This window comes from Lissotriton helveticus, chromosome 1_1 (genome assembly GCF_964261635.1).
Source record: "Lissotriton helveticus chromosome 1_1, aLisHel1.1, whole genome shotgun sequence".
Classification (NCBI taxonomy): domain Eukaryota; kingdom Metazoa; phylum Chordata; class Amphibia; order Caudata; family Salamandridae; genus Lissotriton; species Lissotriton helveticus.
In genome coordinates this window covers 828,908,365-828,920,417 of record NC_136057.1, presented here as the reverse complement: position 1 = coordinate 828,920,417, position 12,053 = coordinate 828,908,365, and the positions used below count along the sequence as shown (strand labels likewise).

At 42.8% G+C, this 12,053-nt stretch overlaps 1 protein-coding gene across 1 annotated transcript in view; it reads left to right on the top strand.

The window, feature by feature from the left end:
- The window catches only part of EEA1 (early endosome antigen 1), a 764,210-nt gene that overhangs the window by 193,693 nt on the left and 558,464 nt on the right, over positions 1-12,053 (top strand). Inside the window, exon 13 of the mRNA XM_078674577.1 lies at positions 11,376-11,495. Within this exon, the coding sequence (XP_078530703.1) occupies positions 11,376-11,495 (120 nt within the window). The remainder of the gene's footprint in view (positions 1-11,375; positions 11,496-12,053) is intronic.

Sequence of the window (12,053 nt, the reverse complement as noted above, 5' to 3'; positions counted from 1 at the left end):
AAGAGCACTTTCACATGGTAACCCATCAACACGTGCTTCCACTTTTACAGAAGGGAGATTTTATGACTACTCTAGACTTAAGACGCATATTTTCATGTTCCAGTTCATCCAGCTCCTCGTAAATACCTCAGACTTGTGATAGCAGGCAAACATCACCAATTCAAAGTACCAAATGCCTGGCAGTAGTTGCAGCTCATCTCAGAAGAAAACATATTCATGTCTTCCCCTACCTAAATGACTGGCTCATCAAAGCCAGCAGTTCTCAAAACTGTCTCCAACACACTCCGACCACAATAGACCTACTTCATCAACTGGACTTTACCACCAACGCACAGAAATCTCACCTGCATCCTTCAGATGCAATCTTACAAAGGAGCCACTCTAGACACTATCAAAGCACTAGCCTCTCCCAATACAGACAGAATTCACAAAATTTCGGCTATCGCACTACAGGTTCAATCCAACCAAACATTACCAGCCAGAGTGTTCATGCAGCTGCTGGGGATGGTGACATCTTGCATCGCATTTGTACCCCTTGCAAGACTCCACATGTGTCCTCTACAAGAGTGCCTAGCATGTCAGTGGAATCAATTTCAAGGTCAATTTTACAGATCTAGTGTTCGTAAAAGGCAGCACCCATCGCTCTCTGCAGTGCTGGAACCCACAAAATGTATCAAGACGACGGCCTTTCATCGACCCCATTCCACAGATCGTGCTCACAGCAGACGCATCTGACAGGTTGGGGTGCCCATCTCCAAAATTACACAATACAAGACCTGTGGAGCAACAAGCACAAACGCCTCCACATCAACTATCTAGAGCTTCTAGCAGTTTTTCTAGCGCTCAAAGCTTTTCAAACGTACCTCATAGGCAAAGCTGTCCTATTCCAGACAGACAATATGACAGCAATGTACTATGTACAAAAACACTGGGGCGACACTCTGTCCAACTGTCACGCCTCTCTCAAGCCATTTGGAATTGGGCAATCCATCACAGTATTTATCTTCTGGCAAAACACCTTCCAGGGGTAAACAATCAAACTGCCGACCTCCTCAGCAGAGAAAGGCAGCAAATTCACGAGTGGGAACTTCAGCCTCAAGTTCTCCTGCCATATTTCCAACAATGGGGATTTCCACAATTGGACTTGTGCGCTACAGTCAGCAATGTGAAAAGCCCAAACATCGGCTCCAGGTTCCCACACCCGCACTCAAAGGGCAATGCCCTATGTATGAACTGGTCAGGGAAATTTGCCTATGCTTTTCCACCTCTCCCACTCATCCCGTGTCTAGTTCGGAAGTTCAGGCAAACATCCCTCACACTATTCCTAGTAGCTCCCACATGGGCCCGTCAACCATGGTACACCACCCTGTTGGAACTTTTTTCAGTAGTTCCACATCAAAAGCTGCATCTCACCTCCAGGCTCCTTACGCAGAACCATGGAGAAATCAGACATCCAAATCTCAAAGAACTAAACTTAGCGATCTGGTTCCTGAAGTCATAGAGTTTGGTTATTTAAATCTACCACCAGACTGTATGACTATTTAAAAAAAAAAAAAAACCAAGAAAGCCTACTAATAGAGCTTGCTATGCAGCGAAGTAGAAAAGATTTTTTGTCTACTGTAATAACTAAACCAATCCCCTAGATGCTTCCATACAAAATATTATCTGTTACCTGTTACACTTATAGCAAATTGTACTGGCTTCTACATCTATTTGTTTGCACCTGGCAACGGTAGCTGCATATTTGCAGAACAGGCAGCATGTATCCGTATTTAAAGTTCCAGTAATTAAGGCCTTCTTGGAAGACTTGAAAATGGTAATACCACCAAGAATTTCCCCGTGCCAGTATGGAATCTTAACATTGTCCTTAGTCTTATGGGTCCACCTTTTGAACCGTTGCACAATTGTCCTTTGCTGTTTCTTTCTTGGAAATTTAATTTCCTCTTTGAAATCATGTCATTAAGGAGAGTTGGTGAGCTACAGGCATTATCTTGGAAGAACCCTTCTTTCAGCTCCACAAAGACTGGGTAGTTCTTCGTACCAACCCTAAATTCCTTCCCAAAGTGTTTTGTGCTTTTCATATTAACCAATCAGTTGATTTGCATGTGTTTCTTTTTTCCTCAACCTGATTCTATAGCAGAATAAGCTCTTCACACACTTGATGTCAAAAGAGCTTTATTGTACTACATAGATAGAACCAAAGATTTTAGCAAAACAACTGTTTGTTGTAATTTGCTCCACTTCACAAAGGCAATCCCAACTCTAAATCTGGCATTTCAATATGGATTGTTAAATGCATTCAAACATGCTATGCAAATGCTAAAAGAACTTTATCCATACCCCCTAAAGCACATTCCACTCTCAAAATAGGGGTTAGTATGGCCTTTTTAGATAACATTCATCTAGCTGACCTATGTAAGGCAGCTACATGCTCTACACCACACACATTTACCAAACACTACTGTGTAGATGTGTTAGCACGCCATTAAGCTAATGTAGGCCAAGCAGTGCTTAAAACACTGTTTGAAACAACTGCAACATCTACAGGCTAGCCACCGCTTTGGGTGTATACTGCTTTGTAGTCTATGCAAAGCATGTGTGTCTACAGCACACATACCGCGAACGGATTGTTACTTACCCAGTAAGCATCTGTTCTTGGCATGTAGAGCTGTAGATTCAAATCCACCCGCCTCCCCAGGCACCTATAGTTGTGGCAGTTCTTCATTATATATTCATACGCTTGGACTTCTCTGTACTATACCTACTTACTCCATTCTCACCCTCTTGCAGTTAAACAATCTAACAGTGGAATTGATGCCCATGTGCACTCTAACGGAAAGGAGGAGTCGCCTTACCTCGTGAATAGGAAAATAATTCTTCGAAGAAAAACAAGTATGCAAAGCATGTGAATCTACAACTCTACATGCAAAGAACAGATGCTTACTAGGTAAGTAACTTAATCCTTCTCTTGTGCATGCAAAACTCGTTCTAGTATTCTGCCTTGGATTTACAAAATTGTTGCACAAATCACCTAAAATTGACCCATCCTTTTTGAGATTTGAAATTGTCTGAAACATTGTACAGAACCATAAGTATAATGCGGAACGACAGTATATTGAGTTTACCTACAAATAATTATGTTGTTCTAAATATTAGTATTGGATTATCCTAAAAGATCATATGATACAGATAGTCAGTTTTCAAAACATAACTGTATTTAGAGCACATCTGAAGGTGGTTTTAAGATGTATCTCGACCTGCACGACAGACCTACTCTCTGGGGAATATTTGGAAAAGTTAATGCCAGGCATTAACAATAGTGAAAACCTGATTTGATTTAAAACTTGCTGTACTTAGAGTGGAATTGTACTGGAGTGGAACACGGCCCAGTTTCCCAAATCTTCATTGATCCTTATAGAGTTGTTTTCACAGTGGCCCAGTATACCCGCATCACTACTTTCCAAAGCCATCCTGTTAGTTACAGTTTCTTTAATATATTAGTACATATACAGTACTAAATTATGTAATTCTCCAGGTGGCATATGTTGCCAGATCCAATATGTACTAGTTACCTTAAACTGTCCGCTTCCATAATCCCCCACTCAGCATACATTGTATGATTGTACCATGGTGCAGCATACCTAGCCCGATTGCATAATGCACTGCTCATTGAACTTTGCCAAAACGTATATTTCCCACCTTGCCATATTCCTCTGGGGCTCAGGAAGCCTTCTTGCCAAATTCCAAAGGCCTCCGTTACAACAGTTAGATGGGTTCGATATACCCATTTTAGTATGCACTCTTGGATACTTTCACTAGTATACAGTGTGATACTTCAACATGCCCCAGTTTGCGCTTTACAAAATGTATTTTAATATTTATTGCTTCGAACCACACTTCTAATGTTTTTCTTCTTTAGTTTTTAATATAATATGTAGCGCTTTACATTAATATCATATTACCAGACAATTGGATTTCTCAGTACTTCATTTGTATAATGCCGTGCTCAAATTCTTCAGATATTAGTATAGATCACCGTTTCCATATCTGTGCATTCACAATTGCGATATAAACAGAAGAAAAGTGCTTGCATTTCTTGTAACTAAGTCCTCAATAGGGTTTCAGATTTCCAATGCTGGTATAGCATCCATGCTAGTCTACTCTGCAGTCCCATTCCCCTTCAATATAGTGAGTCATCATTGTATGCCAAGCTGGATTTCTGGACTCCCCAGAAGAGATGTGAAATCACAAGGTTGTAAGCGGAGAAGGTTAAGGAGGCAGAAGATTAGAGGAGTTGACCAGTAGGGTGAGAAAGTGGATTGGCCAAAATAAATTAGAAAAAAGCCCACTGTCTCGAACACGTGGTGAAGAAAGTTACAAATATAAACATGGGTAAAGGAGGTAGGAAGCGGGGTATTTATAGACATTTAATACTGGCCAACTACGGAGAGGGGGGAGGTTGTTGAGGAGATCACGCACTCAAAAAGGAAATAATTCATAGCAACCCCCTTTCCTGTTGTCCTAGTGCTGAAATGATTCAGAGAGTCTGAGTCCCTGGGCTTAAGGAGCAACCCCATTACTCTTGATCTTCCCCCCTTGCAAACTCTTTGATCTACCAACGATCCTCCTGCCTCTTATAGTCACTTGAGTTGTTCATGTCTAGTACCATTACACCTCCACAGTGCATGTTGGACTTGCCATCATCTCATAATGTCACCTGCTCTGCCTGTGCATCACATCAGGTGCTTGGTTCTTTGCACATCCCTTTCTGATCACACCCACAGCCCTCGCATTCCATATCATTGACTCCGGTTATAGTTTTCCTCACAGTCAGTTTTGCTCAGGGGTTCATGTCCAATGCGGAAGCTCCTTCCTGTGCTTGATTCTCTAACTTTTGAGTGTTCTACAGTACACCTGATTTATCCTGTCATCTTCCTCATATTTTTCTATTTGTTGCTGTTACTTCCTCACAGTATGGCCACAGAAGACTCCTATACCGGGGCAATGGCCCCCGCTCCTGGACTGCTACCAGACTGTAAGCTTGGCTATGAAGACCCTCCTATTACGATCTTGTGTGGCGTTCCTTGGCACCCGTCACAGCTGGCGTTCTACATATTATGCTTGTGACGTCAGATGCAGTGCAAATATAAGAGGAGAGGGCATACTTTTCCATGTTTTCAGTTTAGAAGGCCATATGTGAAGTAGCGCCCGGTGAGCCCCACTTGCCTGATAGTCTGCTTCCTGGGTACTCTCAGAAACTTCCAAAGCACCTAAAATAATAGCTGTTACCAATGTGATGGTACGCATGTTACTGTCCTTCAAAACAATTGGAGGGATGAGCCGTGACCGTTCAATGTAGATATAAGCAGAGCATATTTACCTCACTATGCTGTCAGTTCCTTATATCTTTACCAGAGTGTGTAATGGTCCTATTGCCACACAATGTTAGATTTTGGAGTGCCCCAAAATGGTATACATTGTCAGGCTCTATCGTTCAGTTCTGATGCATGCATCTTCCTGCAGGTTCCTCACCTCATGAATATCCTCCAGGGGCCAGATTGGATCGGAAAACTTTTCCAGTGCAATTCCTCATCTTTTAACCGTGATTAGGTCTCCTCCTAAGAGTTGCAGGAAAATGCTCCTGTTGGATCCAAATGATAGCTTCATGTGGTGTCTGCGCTCAGACTATGACTCCAGGGCATGCCACTTTAGTTTATCGATGCATTTGAAGGCTACCAGAGAGCGGGAGACTGTTATTTTTGGTCAAGGCTTGCAAAAAGCTGATCTGTTCCCCTTCAGGAATTTTCCTGACGGGAAACGATGTATCAAAAGATCTTAGCACATTTTTTTAAATTAACTTTATTTCTTGATTTTTTTTTTTCTTTTTCTGAAAACCAGCGAAGCAGCAACAGTTGAAATACTATCATCTTGAGCACATTAGCAGGAACGCCAAGGCCCACATTCTTCTGATTGTAGAATTATAAACGACAATGAGGAAAGATGAAAAGATATGGCAAGCCCTTTGATGGCAATTGCCTTATGGGGAGAAGAGCAACTCTTCCTTTCAATGCTTCAAAAACAGTTGAGCTATAGTTTGCTCACTGAGCTTAGCATCCTAGTGGGAAAGTGCAGTCAACAATAGAGGAAATTTTGAGACCACTAGAGATCTCAACCCACTCCAAACACCCCAACAGATGTACACTCCTTTGGGGGCAGAGTTAAATCTAGGGGATTCTACCACAGCAACAGATCCAGGCTCCATCCAGCAGATACCTTGGTTCTGGAGGCAGGTGTTCCTGCCCTTCTAAACAAAAGGACAATGAGGTAGTGCCTCTGGAAGAAAGGGACACCTCATTCTATTCCTTTTACTTCTTGTTCCCTATGGTCCCCTTGGGAAGGTGGTGTGAGGCCCACCCTAGATCTCTGCCTTTTGACCTTGTTTATTCAGCAGGACAAGTTGAAGCTGTCTTTGCTCTATTCTTTCTGGCCCCGAATATGGGGATTGGTTGGTGTGACAGGAGCTCCAGGACTTCTATATTCACCTCCTTGGAGTCATTTGGACTGACCGCTTCACCTTGGTTTTTTTTTTAATGAAAGTGCTGGGCATTGTGATGGCTTCATTGCAAAGGTCAGGAGAATTTCTATTCTATGAAAACTGGGTGGAAAAGGCAGAGTAATAGGCACCTTCAGCGTACAGTGGTCCACCTCAACCACTTGTGCTTTACTTGCAAGTCAGAGAATTACCATCTCCTACTTGGAGACTGGCTTTCCTTGCGGTAGTCCTGAACAAAACCCCTAGAGGCATTTCCTTCTCATCAGATGATCCAGAATATTCAGGAGATGAGCTACCTATGGAAGCTGAAACCTTTCATCGATGCTCCTGACCTAAAAATGGCAGTTCAAGCACTAGTCATCTCTAGACTGGAATATGGATGTTCCACCCTTAGCGGTCTACTCAAGATCTCTTTAGCACCTCTAAAAGCCTGCCTCAACGCGGCCACCAGACTACTCACTGGCACCAGAAAATTCGACCACATCTCTCCACATTTGAAAGCGCTGGACTGGCTCCCTCTAGAAGCCAGAATCCAGTTGAAACTGGCATGCATTACACACAAGGCCCTATACACAAACTCCCCTGCCTATCTGGCACAGAAACTAGTGGTATCTGGAGGAAGCAGGAATTCCCGATCTGCCAGAAACCTCTTACTCCAACCTGTCTTTTTTCAGAAAAAAAGTAACTACAATAGTGCGTTCACCGAGGCCGCACCAAGAATTTGGAACTCTTTCCCACCCGACAACAGAAGAATCCCTTCTCTCGCACGCTTCAAACAGGAGGCCAAAACCTTCCTCATGGGTAAATTCCTCGTCTAATGCCTGGCCTCATCCACCACATTATGCCTGATGAATCTAAGACTATCGCTTCCGGATGAAGCTAAGTCTATTGCTTCCTCCCCAGATCAGTAATTATCCCACAAAGAATATGTGGACCTCTGTTTTTACTGTCTCTAACTATGATTGTAATCATTCACGTGTATCCCCTACCAACCTTTTGTATAGGTTTGTATTTCTCTGCATTTTTAAGTTTGTTTGTTGACCTTGTATACCATGTAAAGTGCTCTGATACCCTCACGGGTCCAGTTTCGCTCTATAAAACACTAAAAATAAAAATAACATAAAAATTCTGAGGTTTCTGACTTTGAGATGGATCCCGGCGCTGCACATCTTATTTCTGCTCCGCGCAGCACGCCAGATGGCTGGTGAGGGCCCATAAATGGTTCTTGAGAAAACGGTCTACCACATCAAGGGAGCATCTAAGCGACAGTGCAGATCTTCAGATCAATCTACCCAGATCTGCACTAATGGTTTAGCCCTTCTAACCTTTTGGTAGGTCTTCTGCCCTTCCTTAGGTTCTGGCTTTTGAGGTTATAGATACCGCCTTACTAAGTTGGGTCGCCCATCTGGGCGATATCACTGCTCTAGGCCTTTGTTAGAGCAGCACGTGCACATAAATGTGCTGGTCCTGCGGGCAGTCTACCTTGCCATGAAGACCTTCTATTTCTCTTGGCGAACACCATTCAAATTCTGTCGGACAGCACCACACCATTCAATGTGCCAACTGAAAGGGCGATGTGGGGTTGTAGACCCTTAGATAGGTGATTTGTTTGTGACCCTGGGCTCAGCCAAGAAACAAATTTCCCAGAAGAAGCTCACCATGCCGGAGCAATTGCATGAGAGCAGATGCTTTAAGTTACCTTTCTGTGCAGGATTATCACGATTGGGACTTTCACTCTGGGGTAAAAGTTATGTCACATTCTCCGATTGTGATATCCATACATGAATCTCTTTGATGTGGTCCTGAACAGGAAGAGTCCTCTGTTTTGTGCCGTATACTTTTCTCTCTGGTTCTTTTGGGGGTTGCCTTCAGATTCAGTTAGTCTCGGAACCCAATACTGGCCCTCCAGAATTTCCACCTGACAGTGCAGGAAAATGAAGCATAGCTGATCTTGAGTTCCAAATTGGGCCAGAAGGATATGGTATGGTATGCCAATCTATTCGGCCACCTCTTCCCCTCCTACAGGGTTTGTAAGGTCCTGAACCCCAAACCCAAACTGCTGTGGTTTCACATGATGACAGTGAGCTGTCAGCTAAAGTGCTTTTCTTTTTCTGATGTGGCCGGCAGCATCTCGGCTCCCTGGAAACCTGCTACAAAATCCATTTATGTGGGTTCACATGCATGAGTTTTTTCATTGGTGTGCGTTGGCATGTCTGAATCAATGTCAGTCATGCCTGTCTGTTTTATGATTCGCACTGTCCCTTGCCCAACAGTGCCTGGTAATTGCTACTGTAAAAAGTTGTTTGACTGATCTATCCACCGACGTGCATCTCCCTAACCAGCCATCTTTGTTGGGATTGCCATTCGTGGCAACCTTTCAGAATAATGTGCTTTTGTTTCATTCATCTTCATTCATTATTCCTCAGTGTTTTTTTTAACTTGTGTTGATTTTTCTAATAATATCCCCATTCTTTCTGATGCCCGGTTGTTCTTTTGACTTATGAAGACTGTTTTATGGTGGTAATTACTTCAGCTCATAGATTCTGAAAACGTCAGGCCCTCTGTCCACCTTTCGCAGTATTCTACCCTGACAAGTTGGCCCTCTGTTCTTGCCTATCCATTCCACCTTATTTTGTATCTGTTTTTACGTATGGGCCAATCCATCTTTCTTCCCTCCTCCTTACCCCACCAAAGAGTATGAATAACTGAATCCCCAATGTTCAGTATCCCATTCCATTGATTGTAATTGACAGGACAGAGTGGATTATCATCTCTTTGTGGACCTTGCCAGAGCTAAGAAGTGAACAGCAGTTACCAAACGCATCATTTCTCTTCGGGACATCTTTGTCTCAAGATTTGCTGGACATAGGCAAAAAAAGGCTACCTGTAGGGTATTTATGCCCACTCTAGTAGGGTCATGGTTGCTTCCATGACCCTGAAGTGGTCCAGTGGCTGTCATCTGCCGAGCAGCCAAGTGGGCTCCCTTGCATATTTTCTCTAAACTTTACTGCTTCTCAGCCAAAATGCAATGGTCGAACCTTTGCAAGGCTGTGTTGCGTGATTTCTTTGGTTAATGGGCACTACCCAGCCTCACCTCATTCATAAGGTGAGGAATCCATAGGAAGATACGAAGTTACTTCTGTTCTGTAACAATAGATCTGGTGAATACATGATCTTCCCAGAGATGTTATTGCCCTTCTTCCTCCCTTAATGACTCACTGCTGGAATTAATAACTTTTGGCATTATGAAAATAAACCTGCTGCTTTTACTCCTGTCTCTAATCCTCTCTGGGTTCCTCTCCGCACACTTCAGTGGGACGAGGGAAAAGTTTCAAGAACTGATGCCAGCGTGCAGGTGCTCAATAACTTATGCTGGCTAAAAAAAGGTGTCCGGATCCAGTCGAGTGATTGGAGGATATTTATAAGCTGAAACAATCTGAGGTAGAAACTTGTACCCACCTGAAAAATTGCTACCAGAAGTAAGCTACTTTTTGGATAGCCCTATTTGCCAAATTCTATAATGTGGTATAACCAGTGCTTAGCTTGTAAAAGAAAGTGTGTCGGTTACGGTTAGTAATTCTAGCAAAATACATTTTACGATTTGATCTTAAAATCAGCCATCTTGAAAACAATCAGATTGATGTCGAGCTTTCTTTCACCCTGGGTCTTTTTTTTTTTTGATTGTCAGTTCCCACTCAAAAGATTATCTGACTGATACGTAGTGCATTCTCAAAACATTGCCTCGCCGTGCCATGTAATGCAAGCACGTTTCTGCATAACTCGCCACTGTAATTTGGAACAATTTAGTGACAATTTTAACACCGCAGTGTTTTAAAATATAAGCATCTTATGGTGGCAATTAGGCAACCAATACAGCGCATGAACATTATTTTTCTCTGCACACAGTTGTATGTAGAGCATTCCAGGGTAGAGCATAAAATAATGGTTTTCAATACATAATCATTTGGGGTGTGCAGTTTTGTTTCCTTGCAATCTTCAGCTTTTTCTTGAAAAACTGTGAAAAAATATTCTACATTCCAACAAGTTTATTTGACAATCGGAGCTTTCTCAAACATTTTCAACATGAGTGTAAAGTCACTTGTGGGAAAAATCCAAACAAGAGATGCGCTATCATACAAAATCACCCAAAAATACAGCACCATGTAACCCTTAAGTTGTAAGCGGAAACTGCGCGAGTGCACGGGTACTAGAGAAGCAGCAAAACGACAAACTGGAATTGGCCAATAACTCTGCAAGACTACACTCGTGTAATAAAAGCTTTGCACAAAGGCGGGTAATATTCATCTGTTTTTGTGTAAGTATTGCTGCAGATTTTTTACCATTTAATAGCGCGATGATCTCCAGGTGTTAGTGGCTATGACCCACCTCAGTGATTTGTGACAGGCTAAGCATTAAGGCTGAGCGGCAAGATACCCAGACAACGGATCTTAGCTTTACACCATAAAACAGCCGCACTGCAGATATTTTTTTAAATCTCAAGTTGCAGCTTTTAAAAAAGATATACCACCGTGAATTTTCTCGCCTTTGTCAAAAATGTCAAAGTGCTGCCTCAGTGCTGTATCCCCTCTATAAAATTGAGATGGGACTTTTTTTCATGCTCACACCAGTCTGTGGTCTTGTTGGTGATTTGTGTTGTGTTGTGTTGTGATGGGGACTTGGTGACATGGATGCTTACAGCCATTCTGATGAAGATACAATACAAGTATGCATGTTCAATTGTTAATTTTTATGGACAAATATTTTGCAGGATCGGATGAAAAAGAAAGTTCACTATCTTATGTATTTCATTTTTTTCTTTAAGCTGAAGGAAAATATTGCAAGTTCAATGGAAACACAGCATCAGTTGGATAAAGCAAGGCAGCAGCACCAGGAGCAGCAGACGCTCCAGCAAAGCACAACAGCTAAATTACGAGAAGCCCAGGTAGAAACCTGTTTGCTGCTTAGAAAAGATTTAGACCTGATGCTTATGTCCTTTGTCAGTTCAGAGATCCTATTGTTCTCACACTAAGGGGTCTGTTTTGTTCTTTTTGGTCACTCTTTCCTGGGATTGTTCTAAGTGTATGAATGGCAAATCTTCTAATGGGATTACGGTAGCCAGAAGTGTCATGAGCCATGGCCATTTTGGACACCAATCTAGATTCTCAGCCCTTTTCGTCTACCCTTGTTACTACCCTCACCTATCTCTGACTCGGGTGTCCTGAGCCAATACTGCCCTGATAATCCCAGCTGTGGCATAAACGGGATTTTTTTTCCAGAGGTTTTTTTTGGGGTTAGAATAAAGAAGGGGCATGGGTGGATACCTGTCGCAATAACTTTGAAGAGCAAGTTTGTCCTCGTTCTTGCCTGGCGTTAGCAGCGGGTATGATCTCGGGGGCATCTGGGCCCACAGCCCTCAGGGGTCCTTCGAACCCCAACAATTATTGTATTTCACTGCAACCTTCAGCAGTGAGAGTCGCCAGTTTCCCTGTTGCACAGCGCC